At 46.6% G+C, this 22,887-nt stretch overlaps 1 protein-coding gene across 2 annotated transcripts in view; it reads right to left on the reverse strand.

The window, feature by feature from the left end:
- Nucleotides 1–21,987, reverse strand: part of VSTM2B (V-set and transmembrane domain containing 2B) — a 39,058-nt gene extending 17,071 nt beyond the window's left edge. Inside the window, exons 1-5 of one of the 2 annotated variants that reach the window (XM_028740258.2) lie at nt 21,091–21,987; nt 19,377–20,233; nt 18,159–18,343; nt 10,543–10,572; nt 5,177–5,651 (exon numbers count right to left, since the gene is read on the reverse strand). In XM_028740258.2, the coding sequence (XP_028596091.2) occupies nt 5,177–5,651; nt 10,543–10,572; nt 18,159–18,343; nt 19,377–19,449 (763 nt within the window). In that variant the 5' untranslated portion in view covers nt 19,450–20,233; nt 21,091–21,987. Of the gene's footprint in view, nt 1–5,176; nt 5,652–10,542; nt 10,573–18,158; nt 18,344–19,376; nt 20,234–20,769; nt 20,988–21,090 lie in introns of those variants that run through there. The other variant, XM_028740257.2, reaches the window with a different exon arrangement.
- Between the last annotated feature and the right edge of the window lie 900 nt (nt 21,988–22,887).

Below are 22,887 nucleotides of genomic sequence, written 5' to 3' on the forward strand. Positions count from 1 at the left end.
CACAGAGTGCCCTTGTCTCCTCGCCTCTACCCCGCTATCAGTTATTCTCTGCACTTCTATGGACAGGGACAGAGCTTCCATGTAAGAGGACCCAAGTATGATTTTCATACAAGATTTACTCCATTCCTCTTATTTAAAAAATAAGCCATACCACACAATGTAATTTTCTGAATTCATGCATTGTTTACACCTGCTCATCCCTTGTGCAAAAACTAAACACAAATAACCTTTTAAAAAGTGAAGAAAAGTTGCTTCCAGTTGCGTGCAGGAATGTAGATTCCTGCATCTGCCTCTCAGCCACTGCTTACCCATGGTGAGCATAGAGAACATGGACTGTATCTAACTAACCTTTACTCAGAGTAGACCTATTAAAATTAAAGGTCATAAGTTTGTTTTGTTCATTACTTGCAATAGATCTCTTCAGAGCATGGCTGACATTGGATACAGCCCCATGCTTTCATCTCCTAAAGGCACCTCTAGATGGAACAGTTTTCAAGCATAAATTTCCATATTCGAGGCATGCAAGCTGCACTAAATACCAGCTCTGAATCTAGCAGGATGAGTGCAGGCAGCAGAGTCCAAAAGAGGCATCAACTCAGTTTTACTCAGAAGTAGATCCATTAAAATACATGGACAACATGGACTAAGTGCCATTCATTTTAATAGGTCTACTCTGATTCAAACTGATTACCTGCTATGGCGGCTCTAAATCTTTGCATTAGTTGGTGCTTCTACCTAATAGCATCAGCAGTAGCTGGTGCCCATTGTGACTGGTAAAGGTGAAATGCAGGGAGGCCAGCAGTAGGTGGTGCCAAAGCCAGGCGGAGTCTACTAATTTGGTTGCCATTCTGTTCCCTGCTGAGGTCTACAAGGGCAATAGAAAGACTAAAGAGGAGGAAACTGAACCCCCTGGATTTATTGCAAGTAGTAAGGCAGGCCGGTGGGTCATATTGAGGTTGGTGGGGCAGTGCCATTCTAATGGGGCAGCCTCCATTGATGCAGCAAAAGAACAGCCCTCCTGGATTGGTCTAGAAGGGTTGGTCTAGTCTGCTACCACCAGCACCATAACCATCATCACCATCTTATTTTCATTACTGGGTTCTTTCCATCTGTGTTCTACTTAGATCAGACACACTGCAGTTAATGAACTTAGCAATAACCATCAGTTTCAAGGGGTCTACCTATCACCACCACCACCACTATCATCATTTATTTGTGGCTTACAACAAAAATGTTTAAAAATGACTTACAATTCTAAAGGCATCCACGATACAGAATTTAAAATTCATCAAAAAGACAAAAGATCATTAATTGACTAAAAGTGCTCATCCTGCAATACCATAAAAAAGAGGGGGGAAATCCAACTCCATCCTACTGAAAGATGAACACCAATGCAGATTAGGATATCATCATTCCATGTGAACAGTAATTGAGAGTCAAATGACTGGATGAACAGGAATGTCTTTGCCTAGCACCTAAAAGTTGTTAATGATGGCACCAGGCACATTTCTCTTTCAAGAGCATTCCACAATTGGGGAGTCACCACTGAAAAGTTCTGTTCTCATATTACCACCCTCTGCAGCTCCCTTGGAGGGGGCAAATGGAGAAGTGTCTCAGATGATGAATGCAGGATCTACGGTAGGTGGGTTCATGCAAGGAAAGGTGGAACGACATAAGGCTCAGGAATTGAGCACTAGGAAAGCACTAGGAAAGCACTAGGAATTGACCACCACTATTTCCAACACTTAAGCAAAATGCTTAAGGGAAGCTCCCTGCTAAAGCATGAAGTTAACAACCTTCATGGAGTCCCCTTCCCCAGTGGGTGATTTTCCTCCTTCCTTCCTGGAAGGAGAGGTTGTTCTCAGTGTATCAATCAGACACAGTTACTCTGCTTCTAGGATCTATGCCTCATTGATAGGAACCAGCGGGCAAAAAAGTACCACATACTCCTTCACGGCTCTCTCTGGAGTCAGTTCATCTATCATAAACAGCAACATGAACCAGTCTTGATACAGACAGAAATGACCTCTTGCTCTACATATTTGTGTGTAGAGGGGAAATGGTGGCCGAGGCATGAATAAAGCCCGGCGAAAATTTGTTGTGACAGTTTATGACAACATACAGCTGTAACCCTCTGAGCATAGCATGCCAGATCTGTCTGTGTTAAACACAGTGTGACCAGGACTGAACTCTGCTAAGCACTGAAATTAATGCAGTAAGAAATGTGATGTTGATTTAGAACGTACTCTCTTTCATCTTGTTGGAAGTTTTTTTTCCTGGGATGTTTGTTTTGGAAGTCTAGTACTCTTAATCGGGGGCGGGGGGGGCAGCATGGTGCCATCCATATATTATTGGACTCCCATCAGCCCCAGTAAGCATGGCCAATGGTTAGAGATGATGGGAGTTGTAGTCCAACAACATCTGGGGGACACTCTGCTCTACACTATACATCATATTATTGTTCAGAGTTTAAAAACATTAAAAAAAAAATCACTTCTGGATCAGGCCAGTAGTCCATTTCGACCAACATCCACAATGCATGTTTATGTAAAGCACACAAGCAGGACCTGAGTGCAACAACACTTTTCTCTCCAAAGTGGAGAAAAGTGTTGGAAAATGGAGGCAGTGTTCTATTGTTCTAATGTCACAACCTTCTAATGTCAAAGAATTTTTACAACAGCACTTTTTAGGAAAGTTCAGCATTACTGTTACCATTTCATGGATGAAACCGAGGCTTGAAAAGGAATGGCTATGAGCGTTCATAATGGAGGACTTTCTCGTTCAGAGCACACATACTTTTACCCTCCAAAACGCTCTTCTATCAGCTCCAGTTGGCATGACCTGTGGTCAGGGAAAAGGCTGCAACTCAGGGGCGAAGCATCCTCAGGTCAGTGACCCACCTACTCCAACATCCTGTTCTCACTTGAGCTGGTGCCAGTGGGAGACCAGCAAGCAGGATTCAAGCACAAAGGCACCCTCCCCTCCTGTGGTTTTCAGCAACTGGTATTCTTGCTGCCTCCAACTGTGGAAGCAGTGCATACCAATCATGGCTAGTAGCCATCAATAGCTCTCTCCTCCTCCATGAATTTGACTAATCCTCTTTGAAAGCCATCTACTGCACTAAGTTGGTGGCCATCACTGCCTCCCATGAGAGGGAATTCCATAGTTTAACCATGTGCTGTGTGAAGATTCTTCCTTTTATCTTTTCTGAATCTTCCAATGTTCAACTTCATTGGACATTGCATTCTAGTGTCACGAGAGAGTGGAGAGGGGACTTTTCTTCATCCCCTTTCTCTATGCCATGCATCATTTTATAAACTTCGGTCATGTTCCTCTAAACTAAAAAGTCCCAAATGCATGCCACCCCCTTGAGGAGTCAATGGTCTGACTCATAAGGATAAGGAAGCTTCCTATTTTTCAGGTATTATAGGAGCTGTAGTTCAACAACATCTGGAGACCACCAGGTTGAGGAAGAATATGCTCTCATGCGGCAGACCAATAAACAAGGGATAGTTGATAGTTTGATCTTCAGAAGCACATATATCTTCTCTTTTGTTGATATGTACAGAGCTTGTTTACTATCTGCTCTAAGCACCCACTTCCCCACGCCTGCTACCTTTCCCACAAGCAAACAGTCTTGTGGAATTGCTATCAAATTCTCACATTCTCAATCACACCTGGAAATAAGCTTCTTTGAAATCAACAGGCCCTACTGCCAAGGGAGTCAGTTCCAGCACGGGTGTCGCACAAAACCCAACATATCACAGAAAGAGTCAAGGCGGCCTCAGCAGGATCCCTATTACAAACATTTTCCCAGTGCTAATTTTTGCAGCGGGACAGAACTCTTTAAAACTGTCACTGAAGGCTTGTGTGAGAAAACATTTTTGCTTCCGCCAAATTGCAATCGACAATAGAGTACTTTACAGGGCTGAAAACAATTCACATAAATTATCCTTATAATCATTATAATAACATTGTAAGATAGTATAAACCTATTATCCCCATCATTCAGACTGAATGGCACCCAGTGAGGCAAAAATTGCATGGAGCCCACACTTTCAGTGGTGTATTACAACCACTTTCTAGTACTGAGCAGTAAAAAAATAGTTCCTATGAAAAGGTGTGAGCTTTTCAACTGCACCATTCAGAGCATGAATCGTTCTGAGAAGCATTAAGAGCTATTTGACAGTGGAATGGACTCCCTCAGAAGGTGGTGGACTCTTCTTCATTGGGTTTTTTTAGTCAGAGGTTCGATGGCCATCTGCCAGGGGTTCTTTAGCTATTATTCCTGCATTGCAGGGAGGTGGACTAGATTACCCTTCGGGACCCTTCCAACTCTACTTTTCTACAATTCTGTGAGAAGTTGCTCAGAAATATATCTGAACTCTTACAAAAATATTAAATGGTGGTGGTGTGGTGGGGGAATTAAATAAAAAAACAAACTAGAGAATACTAAATAGGCATGAGCAAAAATGAATGTGTTGGGGAAATGACAATTTTCTATCTGTTAAGTTATTTCTGCCTACATGAGACTCAATTCTCAGAAATGTTACACAAACCAAGAAATTTTGCAGATCTAAGTAGTAAATAGTTCATCTATCTATCTATCTATCTATCTATCATCTATCTATCTATCTATCTATCTATCTATCTAATCTTTCTTCCCGCTGTTGGAGGGTGATTAAATTCATCTGAGCCACCAAACTGAGATTTTTAAAACTCAGAAAAAATTATTAAGTCCCAACAGCAGAATTCTCATTCTGTGTGTACATTTTGTTATCTTTTCGCTCATGTAAAACTTCTGACAATTTAGCCCGACATAGTCGGGAAATATTTTCTCAAGGAAGAAGAGGTGAACAAGGATTTGGCGTTTCTCCTCCAAACACACCCTATGCTTTTGTTAAAAGGATTAGCAGGAACGAGCTGGGAAAGGAGACCCAAAGCGGACTCCAAACTGGCACTCGGCTTCTCCCAAGCAGAAAAGGGAGCCCAATATTTCCATTTCCCGGGATTTGCTGCTACATACACCCAGCCGTGCCCCGCCGGCTCACTTTTTGGCAAGGCCTCGACATGGTCCATATTCACCGGCTGCCAGATAAAGTCTTCCAGCCGCGCCGCGGGAAGATCCCTGCGCTTCTCGCCGCGCCCCGTCGGGTGTCGCTGCGCCTCCACCTACCTGATCCGTGCTGCTGGCGGAGGATGGTGGCTTTGCCCGGCGGAGGCGAGGCCGACGACGCTGCTGCTGCTGCCGCCGCCGCCACGATAGTCGTGGTGCTGGAGTTGGAGGAGGAAGAGGACGAGGAAGCCGCGGCGGGGATGGAGGCTGCTGACGAGGAGGAGGAAGAAGAGGCTGCTGCTTCGCCCTGCGCCGGCAGGAGACGCTTGTCCCCCAGGCGCGGCTCGGCCGTGGCTCGCCCGGGCGGGCTACTCCTGCGCGGGCCGCTGCTCTGGATGTGCGAGACCGCCTCGGCCGCCTGCACGTCGGGCGGGGAGAAGCGCGCCAGGACGCGCAGCTGCGCCTGGGCCTTGTGCTCCTGAGTGTCCTCGTCGCCGTAGTCCGACACGCGGCACTCGTACACGCCCTCGTCCTGTCGCCGCACACCGGACAGCCGCAGCCGGTGGGAGATGTCGTTGCCCTGGACGCGCACCGTCTGCAAAGAGAGCGAGAGAGAGCGAGAAAGAGACGCCTTAGCCGTCCAGCAGGACTGGTTTCCCGGGATGAGGAGAGAGCTTGGGGTCTGTTCCAGCGCACAGCTCGAAAAAGACCCGCGGTGTATATAAGGCGCTTGCTTCCCACTTGTCCGTCCCCTCCACTTTCTGGACTCCTGCCATGAACATATTTTTCTTTTGGAGATCTGAACATGTGAGAGACAATTCGCCCCTCTAGAAATATCCTATATGCTTTCTGTGTTCCCCCTCATTCCCCGGTGTTATATACTGAGTTGAATAGGATCCAAAAGGCAGCAGTCTGATTGGTGTGCTCACATACCAGATTTCCAGCTATGACTGATTTACATGCACACTATGTTTCTAAATACACATATGCAGAACTGCCTAGAGCTTGTAGTCACTGGGAGTTTGGGGAAACTATCCCTCCCTTGTATTTCAACCTCCCCCCCCCCCCCAATTCCTAAGTAAGTGTGTGTACGTTTGCAGCCTTAATACTGCAATTCTGACATATATTTTTTATTTATTAGATTTATATACTGCCCTCCATCAAAAGATGAAGGTTGTCCACAAGGTAAAATTGGGGACAAAGTCCCTCCTGCACAACGAAGCTATCTTCGGTAACTACAGATGGGCTTTGCATTTTACAACATCGAGTGCCACAGTGTTTACATGTTTCATGTTTACATAGCGTCTGCCAATGGTACACTAGGTGACTGTGCAGGATTTGGTCAATATGCAAGCTGAAGATAAACCAGTCTCTGGTCACACTGTATGGACAAACATACACTTGAAGCTGCCTTGCACATAGGAGGTACAGTACCAGCGAGGAATTAATCTGAACCCGAGTCTGATTATGTGCATACATGTTTTTCTTGCATGAGCAAGAAGCTTCAAAGCTGCCCATGTTTCCCAGGGAAATGCCAGAAACAAAACCATGTAATTACTTTTAGTTGGTTGGCTATTATAAAATTGTATATCACAAATGATGATCTGCAGGGGAAGGGCAGGTATAGAGCACCTTGTATATCTAGCCCAGCATTGTCTAGTCTAGCAGGCAGTGGCTGTTCAGGGTCTAAGGCAGAAGTCATTCCTTTTACCTTCCCCCACAATCCTTTTTTTTTTAAAAAAACCCTCAATAACTGGAGATGCCAGGGGATTGAACTTGAGATCTTCTGTATGCAAAGCAGCTGCTCTACCACTGAGCTGTGGTACCTCTCATGAGATGCACGTGTCTCATGAAATCATCACCAACATCACCAGCTCCTCCCCTATTTTGAACCCTTCCCATCTCAATGATCTGTCAGAATGGCTTGTGGAGGGCTGGCGACTTCCAGTTCTGGAAGCAATTTCCTATCCATGGGCTACAGCTACCACTGTCCCTGCCAACTGGCAAGAGCAGATGAGAAATGGAGCCCAGCAACATCTGGAGGTCTACAGCTCCCTTGTCCCTTCTGTAGAAAAAACACACACAATAGTTTGCTCTAAAATCCAGGTTTCTCATCTGCATTCTGAAATAAATATCTGCTTCATCTCCTCCTATTCCTTTGTTTTTGAAACATGAGATGTATGTTTTCAGGACTCACTGTATTTTTTGTGATTGCATCCCCCCCCCCCCCAATAACTGTAATACCACCACCAATAAGTTATTGTGAAAAGCACAATAAAACTCTGGAGATCTGGCTGCAAGCACTCTGGCTGTAAGCAGAAAAAAAGTCTACCTCCAACTCCTTGGAGACAAAATATTGAAACTGGCTGCAAAAGCACTCTAGTTGATTCTAATGCCCCATTAAGATACATAGGGAAGAAGTTGAAGGTAATCAGATTACAAGCAAGAGGGTGCTTTGTAGGTTAAACCAGAGCTCAGTTTGGAGCCTCAGCTAACCAGTCCGCGAACCTAGAAATACAGAATTTACATTGTAATGCATTAAATGAGAGTGTCCCTGAGCATGTGCAGAGCATCTTTCGTTGCAGGTCCCCACACCTGAGGGATCATGGATCTGGACTTGCAGGGGACATGAGGCAGCTCCTCAAGGAACTTAAATCCTGCCCCCTCCCTTTGTCAAAAATAGACAATGTATGGACAGCATGCCTGACAGTGTTAGAGGGACAACTCCTTGCAAAGATGCTCTGTGGAATTAAACAACAACAAAAAAGCCTCTTTCCCTCTGTCTTAAAAATTCAATTTGTCTTCCTCCCCAGAATCAAATATTCCGCTGCTGCAAGTCATTGCTTTTGGCCATTTCTATCCACCCCCTGCACCAAGGAATACTTCCAAGCATGGGGTCACTCATCCGAAATCAAATGCTGGCCACTAATTCCATCTCCTCCTTCCCTTAATTAAATGCATTTCTCCGTTGCAGTCAACAGCTAGCCACTAATCCTCCTTGCTCCCCCCTCTGCTTCCAGCAATAATGCATTTAAAATGTATCATCTGTCCAAAAGCAACCTCACTGTGCTGGCTCTCTCTAATCCTGCCCTCGTACTCTTGCAGAAACAAGTGCAGCCAACAGCATCCAGCCATTCATGCTTCATTTTTGATTCCCCAAAACAAATGCAGCCCTTCATACCCCTCACCCGATAATAATAACAACGAAAAACAGCTTCTGCATTTAATCCTCTGCAAAGCACACAAAATCCCGGTCAGAGAAAGGGGAGAGAGAGAGAAAAGATGCACCAGGTCCCTCAAAGTTGAACACAGCTATGTTGCCATGAGTGAGTCCAAATCATCTTCCAAAAATAGATGCATTGGGACTAATATATTTTTCCCTTTCCCTCCCGTTCCCCTGTCTGAAATGCAGCCCGCAACATCTGCCTCTGAAATTCTGTCTCCAAACACTTTATCAATTTCCCTCTCCTCTGATCTTGTCCATATTTAGACGTGTGTATTCTCTCTCTCAGGGACGCGGGTGGCGCTGTGGGTAAAAGCCTCAGCGCCTAGGGCTTGCCGATCGAAAGGTTGGCGGTTCGAATCCCCGCGGCGGGGTGCGCTCCCGTTGCTCGGTCCCAGCGCCTGCCAACCTAGCAGTTCGAAAGCACCCCCGGGTGCAAGTAGATAAATAGGGACCGCTTTCTAGCGGGAAGGTAAACGGCGTTTCCGTGTGCGGCTCTGGCTCGCCAGAGCAGCGATGTCACGCTGGCCACGTGACCCGGAAGTGTCTCCGGACAGCGCTGGCCCCTGGCCTATAGAGTGAGATGGGCGCACAACCCCAGAGTCTGGCAAGACTGGCCCGTACGGGCAGGGGTACCTTTACCTTTACCTTTACTCTCTCTCTCTCTCTCTCTCTCTCTCTCTCACACACACACACACACACACACACACACTCCTATTGTTCTGTTTTCTATATTTTAATTATTCCTTTTTTGTCACCAGAAATAATAGTAGGATTGCCAAGATGCCTGTTATCATCAGGGATGCCTGAGCTTGACCCTTATTTAAATAAATCTCAGCTCCAAAGTGCTTCATCAAAGAAACCCCAAAGATTCCGTTTCCTATTGATCTACGTTCCACACACCAGCAAACAGATTGTAGAGAAACCAATTACAGGTGGGTGCTCCAGATCTAAGGCAACCTCCCGTTTGCAATAAACAAATTTCATAGAGGCAGGCCAGGATGGCTTTGCCTCCAAAGCTTAAGGTGCAATCAGTCCAAATAATCTAAAAACAAAAAACAATGTAGCAGGTGGGAAAGTGTGTGCGTCACCCCATTTGGGTAGGGGTGAAACGACTTCTGCAAGATGTCACAATGTGTGATGTATGAAGATAGAAAACTTAATTTTGGTCTCTTGTGCCAATTTAACAGTCACAACCTCTGATGAATTCTGGGAACTGTAGCTTGGTGATGGGGCAGGGCATAATCTATTAATGATTCCCCCTTCCACAGACCCTGGGTTCTTTGGGATGGGGGAAGTAAGAATATTGACTACAGTGCAGATATATACTTGGAATTAAGTTCTGAGTACATATTTAGGCAAAAGAAGTGGCAAAGCTCCTAGACCAGTGATTCTCGAAGGGTATATGAAGCATGCCACACTGATGTGGCAGGAGAGGATGGCAAATATGGAAGGAAGTTTCAAGGCAAACATTTCAGTGTAGTGTAATGTAGTATAATGGTTTTTCTCTCCAGAATATGGGTAGATATATTTTCAAGATGAGAGAAAGAGCATTGAATGATACTGAGGACAATCCTAGTTGTGTTTTCCAATACATCTCTTATCAATTAAACAGGTTGGTGTGGCACTGGCAAATTTTCATTCTGAAAGTGTGGCCCAGAGAAAAAAGTTTGAGAGCCACTGTCCTAGATTGTGACACTGCAGTTTATATGTTTGCAAGTTCTGCCATGAGAAAAGCTCCCTTGTTGCATTCCTTTCATTGAAAGGGATATAGCTCAGTGGTAGAACATCTGTCCTCCCTGTTGATGTCCCAGGTTCAGTCCCTGGCATCTCCACATAGGGCTGGGGATGTTCCCTACCATAATCCAGTGCAGTGGCCCTTCAGATGTTGTTGGACCACAACTCCCATCATTTTTTTAAACATGGGTGGTGCCGGCTGGGAATGATGGGCATTGTAGTCCAAATAGGGTCACAGGTTTCCCCATCCCTGCTCTGGAGGGTTGACATGACGTGGGCAAGGAGGACATCCAAGGATTTGGCTGCATACCATGACGAATCAAGGCCCCATCTTTGTGAGGTCTCATGCGCAGCCCCTCTCCAAGGACTCAGGAACAGGAGGGCTCCTCCAATCCCTGCTCCCTGAGATTCATTAAGCTGGAATCGACAGGGACTTGTTTTTCCTATGTGCTCAGGCTGTGCCTACTCCTTCCCCCACTCCAGCTAGATGCCTACAGAAAAGCAGAATGTACTGAGACACACTTACACTGATCTTTGTTGCATCCTTATTTGTTACCTGAAAAAGAAAAGAGGGAGAAATTAAACAGGATCCATCAGAACAACATTCCTCTTGCACACATTCTCCCTCCCCCTCCCCACCTCACATGCAGCCATTAAGCAGACAGTTCTCTTCCTCAAACAGGGTTAATGGCAGACCACCTTTCCTGGATTGGGGATACACTCAACTGCTTCTTAACTTACTGCGTATGTGGTTTGGGTGAAAGACAATCGGGTTGACTGGGTGGTAGTAAAACAGTTAATCACATTTTGCTATTTGATAACAGCATTTGAGGGCAGTGATGGCCACAAGTCGGTTAACTGACATATATCGCAAGCAGCTGCAATTCCAAAGGCAACCTTCCGATGTGGAATAGCAATGGCAGAAGCAAGAAAGGAAGCTTGTTGGTGAACTGGCCTGGAGTAGTGGGTTTTGATCCACTGTATTTCCACACGAGTCTTTCTTGTTATTATCCATTATTATCCATTATCCTGACCTTCAAATGCATGGTAAAGGTATCTGACGATGTCAAATCTACTCGGAAGTAAGTCCTATTCCTACGGGAGTGGGGTTAGGATTGATATTAAAATAAGCAGCGACTTATAAAAGCAACATCAAAATAAAACCTCTATTGATGTTAAAAAGCTAAAAAGGCATAGGATATTTTTTTTAAGTCTTTGTCTGGCACTGGAGAGGCATCAGAGTGGGTGTCAGGTGAGGTTTTCTGGGGGAGACATTTCAAAGCCAGAGTGCCACCACTGAAAAGTCCATCTCCTGGCAGCTGCCCACTACACTACTGATGGTAGAAGAACCTGGAGAAATGTTTTGATCAGGGCAGATTGCCATGCTGAGAAAATTACCTTGTCAAGCTTAGCTCTACAACAGGGGATCATAGAATGCTTTAGTTGATGGATTACAAGAACCCAATATGGTAGCATATTGAATCACAGAATTGTAGAGTTGGAAGGGACCCAAAGAGTCATCTCATCCAATCTCCTGCAAGAGAAGAATCATAGCTAAAGAAACCCTGACAGATGGCCATCCAACCTCTGCTTAAAAACCTTCACCAAAGAAGAGTTCACCACTTTCAGAGGTCATCGGTTCAACTGCTGAGCAGCTCATACCATCAGGAAGTTCTTCCTAATGTTTAGTCGGAATCTCATTTCTTGTAGCTTGAATCTACTGGTTTGGGTCCTACCCTCTGGAGCAGCAGAAAACAAGCTTGCTCCATCTTCCACATGGTATTTGAAGAAATAGGTTTTTAACATGGCGCCTAGAGTGCAGTTTGCAAACAGCTCTGCCATTGTTAGAAATAGGATACTTCAGCTGGGCCTCTTCATTTACACCATCCACTTAAGGCCCTTTTATGCTACTTTAACAGCTGTGGCTCCCTGCAAAGGATCCTAAGAAGTGACGTTTGTTAAGGGTGCTGGGAATTGCAGCTCTGTGAGGGGTTTTCTAACAACTTTCAGTGTCCTTAATGAACCACAGTCCCCAGGATTCCTTGGAGGAAGCCATGGCAGTTTAAAGCGGTATGACGTTGCTTTAAACTTATGGTGCAATGTGGATCAACGCTGCAGGTAAAAAAAGCTATCGAACATCTCAGGCTCAACGGTTGACAAAGGAGGCCCTTAGCAGTGGTGCCCGTTGGCATTGACCCACAACAGGACCTTCTCAGTGGTGGTTCCCTGTTTCTGGAATGCCCTGCCTGGTGAGGTATATCTGTCTCTCCCATTATTAACTTTCAGGAGGAATTTACAAACATAACTATTTTCACCCAGGCATTTGATGGCAAAAGGATGCTATTCATGGCGACCTTAGAATTACTAGCTGTGAAAGTATATTATTGTTTTAGAATTTTTTTGATGTTTCAATTTGCTTTTAGAGTTTTTTTTTACATGTTTAAAACATCTTTTTGTTTTTATTGCTTTTTAGCGGATGTGTTTGGTGCCCTGGGCTCCTTGGGGTGGAAGAGCAGGATATAATGATGGTGGTGATAGTTAGATTGAAGATGGGACCAGCAATCCAAGCAGTCCCTTCCCCATGTTGTTGTAGGCTTTTTTAGAAGAAAATGAGATGGGGTGGATGGAGCCCTGTCTCAGATCTCCCACGTATTGTCCAGTTTGTCTTTGACTTTTATTAAAAGGCTAAAGGCAACATGTAAAGCTCATCTATATATTTTCCTCTCCGTTGCCACCCCAGCCAATATCGCTGGGCGAGTGCATGTTTTGCAACTCCATTTGAGCAGAGCTGGCATGCTATACATTCAAAAGAAGCAGATTTTCAGCAATAGCTTTGTGACCTGGAAAGGACACTCTAACAAGAAACACTGTTTTACAGCTCCTGCCTCTGGTTCTATCATTACATCTATTTCCGATGTTCCAGTGGTGAGTGCTGTTCTTTTTGTGCCTAAAATGGCACCATCCAAGCACAAGAGGGAGGCTTCAGAAGATTTGAGGAAACCCTTCCAGAAATGAAAATACCTTCAGGGCAGTGGAGACACCAAACATGAGACCAAACCCTTAGTGTCCCTTCCAACTCTGCCATTCTATGTGTCTATGAAATATGGTCACTGGCCATGAAATGCTGGTTGACTTATTGGTGGTGCTGGTGAATTGTGTGTATTTCTGTGGAATAGAGTGCCTGGAATTTTGATTGACAGGGCTCTCCACTGCAACATTTCATTGCAGGTCGCCTTGATCGCATGGAAAAGGCAATAATCTGCCAGACTTTGCTGTGACAAAGGAACAGAACCCTGGGCGGAGCTATGCAGATGGCTACATGGGGCTTCACAAATGAGAACAGGCTTGGTTATCAGCGGCTCCAGCTAGGTTTCATAGGAAATGGTTGCAATTTGGGATGCAGCTGGAAGGAGGCTGCATGTCTTCCTTATGCAAGTCCCTGGGAGCAGTGCAACACCCACCCTAAAAACTTAAGAAGAACCTGCTGAAAGAGGCCAATGGCATATCTAGTTTAGAATCCTGGCCTTGCTGTGGCCAACCAAATGCCTGTGGAAAACCTGGAAGCAGAACCTGAGCAGAAGAGCTCTAACCCCTTCTGTGGCTTCCAGCAACTGTTATTCAGAAAGGTTACTGCCTACTGTGCCTAGTAGCCACAGATAGCTCTCTTCCTTGAATGTGTCCAATCTTCTTTCAAAGCCATTCAAGGTGGTGGCCATCACTGCCTCTTGTGGGAGTGAGTTCCATAGTTTAACTAGGCACTGGGTGAAGCAGGAGGAGAAAAGCTTTCCCATTCACTTTCTCCATGCCATGCCTAATTTTATGAACTGCCATCATGTCACCTCTTCCTTGCCTTTTCCCTAAACTAAAAAAAAACCCCAAACACTGCAACCTTCCTTTGCAGGGGAGTAAGTTCATTTCCACTCCAATGGTTATTCCGAGTGGTCCCTTTCTGTTCTCTTTAAGTGAACGTGCGCCATTTATTCCTACAAGGATTCAGAGTTGTAGTGGGGGTAAGGCATGCTCCGCACACCTACAGTGGATGCCTTGCCCTTGGCCAACAGGATCAACATGCGGGAGTGCAATTTGTCTCCATTCAGAGAGCCACCTTATGCTCTTCCCTGCTGTATACAAGCCTTCTCTCCAACTGAGTGTGCACTTGTGCACACGCAGGCATGCACTCATAACTTACAGGTATTTTTGCTAGTACCAATTCACCAGCTGAAGCCCCAATAAGTGGGTTGCACAGTTTTAGCCGATGTTGGTCTGGGCTTTAGCCATGGGACATCCCCCAACCCAGGTTCTCTTCTACATTTTAATTATTACGAGCCAGAGCAAAGATAAATCATTCCGCCGCAGAGTTATCCTGCAGCTTCTTCAGGGGGGTGGACATATGCACAGGTCACATCCCACCAGAGGAGGATTGGAAGAAGAAAGAAAAAAGCTAACAACTATGAATCATCGGCAGAGAAAAAGTTCCCTGTGCCAAACAACCCACCTCCTAGATTTGTTTACTTGGCTGTTGGCTAGAAGGAAATGGAATGTTCACTTGACAGCAGTGGAGCAGTAAGTCTGTGATGAAAATAAGGCAGTGGAGGCTGGTCCATTGGGGAGAATGAGGAACAGCACCACCAGCCTTAGCCTGTCCTCTGCCAGCCACCTGGCTGCTTGCTTACATCCAGTCCAGGAGGTGGCCCTGCCCACCAGCGTCCTCCTTCCTAAGTCTCATTGGGGTGGAAGGATGGGGACAAAACCAGAATTAGTCAGCTTTCCCTGTCATTGGCTCTGACGCCACCTAATGTTGAGCTCCCCGCTTTCTGCCCCACCAGTCCAGATGGGCACCAAGCGCCGGTGGAATAAGGGGTGTTTCACACATGACGTGGAGACAAAATTGGATGCCCTCAACAGAGAGCCATAGCTAAACCTGTATTTTTTCCACAAGTGAACCTAGATAACGCACCTATTCTGCAAGCATGTGAGGCATATTCATGCATTACACTGGCATCATCTTAGATGTACCCCCCCAAAAAAGTGGTATACCATTCACCAGTGTTTCAGCAGAATCCTGTCTGTTCATATTTAATTGTTTGGTGTGATCCGTTTATCTCGCCATTAAGTAAAGCAGGTTATGGATTTAGCAGTGACTGGCAAATCTTATATGCATCTGATTACCAAAGAAAAAGGCAAATCAGTAGTAATTCTGTTACTAGCTCTACTCTTACTAGAATGAATAATAATAATAATTTCCCAAGGACTGCAACATTTAATCAATAACTTAAATTTTTGAGGGGTAACTTAGACTGCAGTCCTATGCACAATTACATGGGAAAGCAATAGAAATTCCTTCTCAGCAGAGATTCATGAATTTTGCCATAAAAAAAGTGGTGCCTTAATCAATCAGGTCCCTACTTAATTTTTTTATTAAAAAGTTTTCAGGACAAATACTTATACAAATTACAGATGGCAAGGGCTACCTTAAAAGAGGCATTCCCTCCTGTGTATGAGAGGAGGACGCATCTTCTAAGATAAAGTCGTCTGCAAGGAGAGTCGTACATCACTTGAAAACAAAGCAAGCCCCCTTTCTCCTTCAGAACAATTGTTTTTCTCCTGATATGCAAATTTAACAAATTAATTCCCATGCAATTAATGAACTGAAATTAACATAATCAGGCCCCAGTCCTATTAAATTAATTGCATTTTCATTTCTCCATAGTCTTGGGGTAGCTTACCTAGTCATCCTCACATTTTGTCCTCTCAACAAACCTGTGAGGCAGATGTCATTAGACTACATCTCCCATCACCCCTGCCCATTGGCCATGCTGGCTGGGGCTGATGGGAGTGGTAGTGCAAAAGATCTGGAGGAGGTTGGGAAAGGCAGCTGTACAGTAAGACTGAGATTTAGCAGCTTGCCCAAGGAGAACTTCACATCCGAGACAGTCTTCCCAGTCCATGTCTAGTTCACCACAATCACTCAATGCACCCCTTATGAACTCTGCATTTTCTAATGTAGATCAGCCTCCTACCTCTTAACTCTGAGTGCTCATCAGGAGATAGCTCAGCCAGTAGAGCATGAGACTCTTAATCTGAGGGCTGGATTCCCATGTTGGGCAAAAGTTTCCTGCATTGTTGGACCATCATGGGCTCTTCCTATGATTATGATCAGTGGTTGCTGGTGCTCATTGGGACTGGTGGGGTGGACGGCAGGGAGACTAACAGTAGGTGGCGCCAGAGTCAATGACAGGCAGAGCCAACTAATTCCAGCTTTGTTCCCACCCTTCCTGCCTGCCTTCAGGTCCTTCCAGGGCAACACTGAGACAAGGGTGACCCTCAGTGCCACCTACTGGAACCTTTGTGCAAGTAAGAAGGCAGGCAGATGAGAACCAGCTGAAGGCAATGTCCCATGGAACAACCTTCACTGGTGTCCATATAAGCAGGGAGAGAGGGAAGGTCAAAGGTGGCACAAAGGGTGGAAGGATAGCTGGGTAAGCAGAGGCACAGCGGCACAGCAGCACCCAGGCCACATTGCGATATTTTAAGTATTTACTTATAGCATTGATATCCCACCTTTCCTCTGAGGAGCTCAAAGCAGTGTCCATAGCCCCCCCCATCCCATTTTTATCCTCACAACAACCTTGTGAGGTTGGCTACATCTGTGATTGAGTGACAGGCCCAAGGTCACCCAGGGAGCTTCATGGCTGAGTAGGGATTTGAACCCTGGTCTTCCAGGTCCTAGTCTGACACTCTAACCACTACACTGCACTGGCTTATAGTCCAAGCATTCATCTCTAAGCCAAGAATGAAAGGGAAGTTCACCAACAATTACCATTCACAACAAATAATAATAATAATAATAATAATAATAATAATAATAATAATAATAATTCTACCCATATCCTTCCCCACCTTTCATCAAGGGCAGATTTACAACTTGATTCAGTGGGCCTCAGATAGCGCTGATATGGGGACTTATAAACATTCACCCCATGAAGGTAGCTTGCATTTTGTGTGTCCGTTTCCCTGTGCCGAGAGAGTCCTTGTCACCTAATCTTAACTGTACATCATAAATACCCTTCAGCAACATTTGTCATGTTGCAGATAACTACTGTAATTATCACCAGCCCAGGAAACATGCTCAAGTTCCCCACCTGTTCCCCACCTGCTCTGAACCAAAAATGCTCTGCTCCTTTCTGCTGTCAGTCCATCTCGCCTCCCATTCAGACAACCAGTTGATGTCCTCATGGGCTGATTCTTGCTTTTGAGTTCCGACTTCCTATGTGGCTGCTATGATGCATCATTATCAAAATGCAAAGGTTGTGGCTCACCCTGCAACCATTTTTTTTTAAAATATATAAACCGATGAACCTAGGGATGGTGCATTGGAAATGCACCACTGAAGGCCTGTTCCCACATGCACGTACACCTCTTGACTCCTTGTCATTGGAGAACTCGCAGCAGAGTGGCTGGATGTGCTGAAGAATCCTGCACCCTGGATGTGTGGCAACAGGCGAGCTCCACAAGTGAGCTCTGATCGCTGGTCATCGCTCACATAGGCTCGCCACCGCTTGAAGGGGAAAGGCCTGTAGCTCAGTGGTGGAAAATTTGATTTGCAAGCAGAAGGTCTGAGGTTTGATCCCTGGCATCTCCAGTTTAGGACTGTGGAGGAACCCTGCAGAGCTGCTCCCATCAGTGTAGACAGTACTGAGCTTGATGAAACAATGGTTTCACTCTGTAAAAGGCAGCATCCTATCTCCCTATGTCCCCTTGATTCTGAAGCCACCAAGTCCCATCTGTGAACCAGCCATGGATCCATCACATTCCTGAATGTCCCTGCAAGTGCCCCCTCTGTGCCAAATGTTACACCCCCTAGTGGACTGCATGCCCCACTTATTTGTCTGAATCCACTCTGTTACGTGTGGCAGAGATGGAGATAAGCAGAAGCAACCCCAGAAATACCGCTTTCTTGATGCGTGTTGCCGGACCGCCTTTCTTTCTTTCTTTCTTTCTTTCTTTCTTTCTTTCTTTCTTTCTTTCAAAAAACCCATGTATTGGGTTTCTGTTCCTACCTCCCATGGTCTGGATCAAACCTTGCTAATTAATGGTCTATGCATGGGTGGATATATATCTCTATTTGTGTGGATTTATTACCTTGGTTCTGCTGCCGGGGCCACTGATGGCTAATTCGTGAGCAAGCTCTCGTGCTGGTTCCTTAAGATACCACCATTGGATTTCCAAGGAGTAAGAGGTGGATCCGCTGGCCCGGAAAGCACAAGGCATCTCAATATCATCCCCCTCTCTAACAGTCACATCTTTAGGAACTTCTGTAAATGTAGCTGGAGACCAAAAATAAAAAAGGGGGGAGAAGGATAGGGTGGCAAACAGGGAGAGATGGAAAAAGACACAACAGAGCTGTTCTGCTAAGAGTCCAAAATTCACAGCAAAACGTTGCAGAAGGAGGGGCTTTTATCAGCTTTCCTGAACTAGCCAACATGCCATGGATGCCACCCACGCTACATGGAACTGAAGGGTGGCAGGGACCGGGAGGGGGGAACCCAGAGGTCATGTTGTTGAGTCCATCTATCCCCTCAAGTGCCCGGAAATGGACTCATCTGTCAGACCCCAATTGTGGTGTATCACAAAGGGCGAGGTTCTCCACCCATCTTTGCTTGTTGACAAGGGATGGCCGCCATGCCCCCCACCCCCACCCTCTGGCACCCCCTGGTGATCACTGCAGTCTGGGCACCCATCCATATCAGACAAGTGTCAGAGGAGAGAATGTAAAAGTTTGCCGGATAAATTTCCCCCCAGCAAAAACAAAAGCCTGCAGGGAGACACATTTCCCCACCCTCTCCACTTTCTAGGGACCACCACATTTCAAGGGCTGTGTGTCTGGGACATGGTGGTACCCACCCCCTACTGTTTTCACCCCCCCCCTTTTGCTCTGGGTTCTCCTCTGCAGCAAGAGTGCAGGCATCCCTCAGTCCTGCAGCCCGGGCTGTGTTCTCTTGCCTGCACCCTCTTCTCTTCAGCATCATTCCCCAGACCCCTGCATTTCCAACGGCATGAGCTCACTTGCCTCTTTCTGATACAAGCAACCCACAAACCACTCAAACAGTGCAGCATATCTCTCTCTCTCTCACACACACAAAAAAATATATAATGGTGCACATATCAATTTGCCTGGCTTCCAGACATCAGATCAGTTATGCATCTATAGCCAGCTGTCTGCGCAGATTATGGAAACAGAAGTGAAAGGCAGTTAAAATACAGACACTTGCTGCAGACTGAGAACCAGATCCTTGATTTTGCTACCAAAATTAAAGCAAGCGCGGGGGGTGGGGGGTGGGGGAGAAGTTTGGGACTTACCCTGGACCATGAAGAGCAAGGGGGCATTGAGCATCAGGTAACAAAGGGAGCCTAGCAGCCCTCGATTTTCCATCTCATATATGTGGACTTTGGAGTACAGGGCAAAGCGAGGGGATCGGAGGGGGTGGTCAAAACAACCAGGCTAAGAGATCTTCACATCCCATGGCAGTGCCAAGGCATTGGAGAGCCTGGTCCAGCGATAGGATCAATACGAAGAGGAATACTTTAAAAAACGAAATGAAATAAATAGCCACCGAGCTCGATTTCTTTCCTCCCCCACTTCTCTCTTCTCTCTCTTTGGAAGCACATATAAAATCCACAGCCAGTTGGTCCAAGGGAGGGAAAAAAATTGCTGTCGTGACGTTGGAAGAAATTGATCCTGAGAAGCCAAAGCGTAAATCTGCCGGTTTGATTGTAATTATTAATTCCCACCAGCCAGAATCCTCTTCTTCTTCTTCCTCCTCCTCCTCTAACAACTCTGCGGCAACCACAATTCAACTTCCTTGGTCTGAACGGGGTTTTGTGGAGCCCCCAAACGAGGAAGCAATCCCAGGTTTCCTGCCCAGACCCATCTGGGCTCTCCTCTTCCAAGGGAGAGTGAAGAAGCCGAGAGAGCGATTCCCAGTCTCCCCCCCGCGCTCTTCCAGTCGTTATTTCCAAGGGATTTCCCTCCCTCCTTCCTTCTTCCTGACACAGCGAGGAGGAAGAGCTTCCTTCTCTTCCCTTGTGGTGGTGTTTAGGGTCCAAATCAGGCGCAGGATTCGAAGGGTTGGATCCTTCTGCTTCTCCTCTTATTTTTTTTAACCCCCTCTCAAATCAAGATGCTTTGCTCAACCTATAAGAGGAAATTTCACCATCTGACGTTCCGGCGTGGAGGCAGCGGTGGGAGAGAGACCAGTCCAGGAGACGGAGGGAGGGAGGGAGGGACCGAGAGAGAGACAGAGAGAGAGAGGAAAAATTAAGTTGTGTTTCCCTGAGATCAAATGGTTGGATTTTAAAGCTGCACACACGCAGACAGGCAGAGGACGGAGCAAGTCGCCCAAGCAGAGGAGGCACGTTGGCAATTGCTATCTGCTTTGAAGGCGTTTGTTTGCGCGTCTGGGAGAGGAAGAACGCCTTCTATGACAGACTTAAGTCCCCCAAAGTGCAATTCCCCTCGTTCATCGCGACCGATATTTCCCAAACTGGGGGACTGGGGCGGGGTGAGAGAAGGGGATGGTAGAGAGAGAGAGTGAGAGAGACAGAGAATGGGTGGCAGAAAGAGAGAGGGGGTGGGTGGGGAGGGGGTGGCAGAGATTGGGGGGAGGGAGGGAGAAAGCCGCCTCCACATCGTTTCCCGAAACTAGTTCCCTTCCCACCGAGTTTTTCTTCTTCTTAAGGGAAATTTACTCACATCCTACACAGACAGACAGAGGCTGGCGCCGTCTCCAGCTGGTCCCCACTTCCCCGCAAACGCGCAGCTGGGCTTCCAAGTGCCCAGGAAGTGAGACGCTGCTGTCCCCGAGCCAAGAGCTGGATTCGAATCCCACACACACACTCGCACACGCACCGCGTTTAACATTCCGGCGGCGTCCACAGGGCGTGGAAACAGTCCTTCTCTCTCGCCCTCTTCCCCCCCAGCCGCAAAACGATTCTGACTGCGCGCACACACACAGCCCACTCGGAAGCCACCACAGCCCCCGGTGTGGAAGTCTCACTTTTCCAAATATCTTACCTTGGTTCTTCTGTCCAGCCTTTCTGAGGAGGAGGAGGAGGAGGAGGAGGAGGAGGAGGAGGAGGAGGAGGAGGAAGAAGAAGAAGAAGAAGAAGAAGAAGAAGAAGAAGAAGAAGAAGAAGAAGAAGAAGAAGAAGAAGAAGAAGAAGACCGGCGCTGGTCGAAAAGGAGGAGAGGCGTTCGGATTTAAAAGGAAATAAAATCTAGGGAGATGATGAGCTCCCTCCCTTAAAAAAAGCAACACGCCAGCCAGAGTCCTTAGAGAGAAAAATGGTGTGTGTGTGGGGGGGGGAGAGGCGTCCCTTGCAAATAGACAGTGATGGGGGGGGAAAGCCCCCTCCCGGCTAAAAGTCCGCAATGGAGACCGTGAAGAAGTGATGCCGAAAGGGAGGGGCGCGCGAGAGCGATGGGGCGCGCGAGAGCCGGCAGGTGCCTGGACTGGATGCAGGGGCAGATGTGGTGGCGGGGGAGGGGACCAGAGGGGGAGGGGGAGCTGGGGACAGACTAGTTGATTCAGAGCGAGTTCGATTTCCGGTTTGGGATTGGGGGTGGGCCGCTGTGTGTGTGTGTGTTGCGGTTAGAGCGTGCGGTGCCCATCCTCCGTAAAGGGAGCGGGGGTCTGTGTGTCAGAAACACAAGCTTTATGCTTTCCTCCTCCTGCCTCGATTCCGGATAGGGGTGGTGCCTGGTGGAGGGATGTGGGGGAGTCCTGGCAGGTCTCCCCCCAATAGTTCACCCCCCCCCACCGCCCACATGGCCGGTTCCTCGGAGGGAAGGCGCTGCATCCTCAGCTCGGGATGGGGGTTGCGCTTGGCTGAGCGGCGCGGATTCCTACGGAAACTAACCGCTCCCAAACGAGGAGGGCTTCCGAGAAGAAAGGGTCTTCAGGACGGGGAGGGAGAAGGCGAAATGCCTTGATGGGATTGCTCTCGGAATTCCAACAGGTGAAGCTCGCCCCTCCCCCAAAATGCGCTTTCCCCCTTCTGTGCACCCCTCACACTCCCCCCCCCCAAACCCGGATCTCCACGAATGAAAAATAAGCAGGGATTTGTATTGGAAGTTGTTTAGTACTGCATTTCACATTGTCTGATCAGGTTTCTAGTTCCTGCATTCCATACAATTAGGGACTAGAAACCTGAACAATGAGAAATATTGCGGGGGTGGGGGCCAGTTTGTTTCATCACGTGAGAGCACATTTACTGAGATAAGCTGTTTTAAAACAAAACATAATTTCTCATGGTCTGTTCAGGTTTCTAGTCCTTAAGTACAAGAAATGTAGGGCTGGTGACAGCACTTTTTAATCCTCAAGTATGTGAAGGCTTCCTTCCTCCATGATGTTATTTCACAGTCTTATATCATTTTGATTGATGATTAACTGGTGACATTTTATTTTATGGTAAATTCTGATGTGCGTTAAATATGTTGTGCAACAGTTTGAGTGTGTTTGGGTCCAAATTGTGGTTCGGATGTATGCAGATCTATTTTCTATCTATCTGTCTATCTACTGATCAGTCAGTCTCAGTTTATTTGGTCTACAGACCATAAACAATGAACCAAAAACATGAACAACATCAGGCATCTCTGCATGCCAGCTGGTCAGAAGGAACAACTGTTTATAAATCAGTGCCTGAGTTTTGATTTTGATTTTCCTCTTCCCTCCATGTCCCCTTTCCCTTGTGTCTCTTTTTATTTTATTTTTATTTTTTAGATTGGAAGCCTGCGGGCAGAGATTGTCTTCTATGTAAGCCATCCTGGGAGACTTTTCCGCTGAAGAGCAAGGCACCAACGCTTAGAATA

The sequence above is a fragment of the Podarcis muralis genome, chromosome 7, assembly GCF_964188315.1.
Source record: "Podarcis muralis chromosome 7, rPodMur119.hap1.1, whole genome shotgun sequence".
Lineage (NCBI taxonomy): Eukaryota > Metazoa > Chordata > Lepidosauria > Squamata > Lacertidae > Podarcis > Podarcis muralis.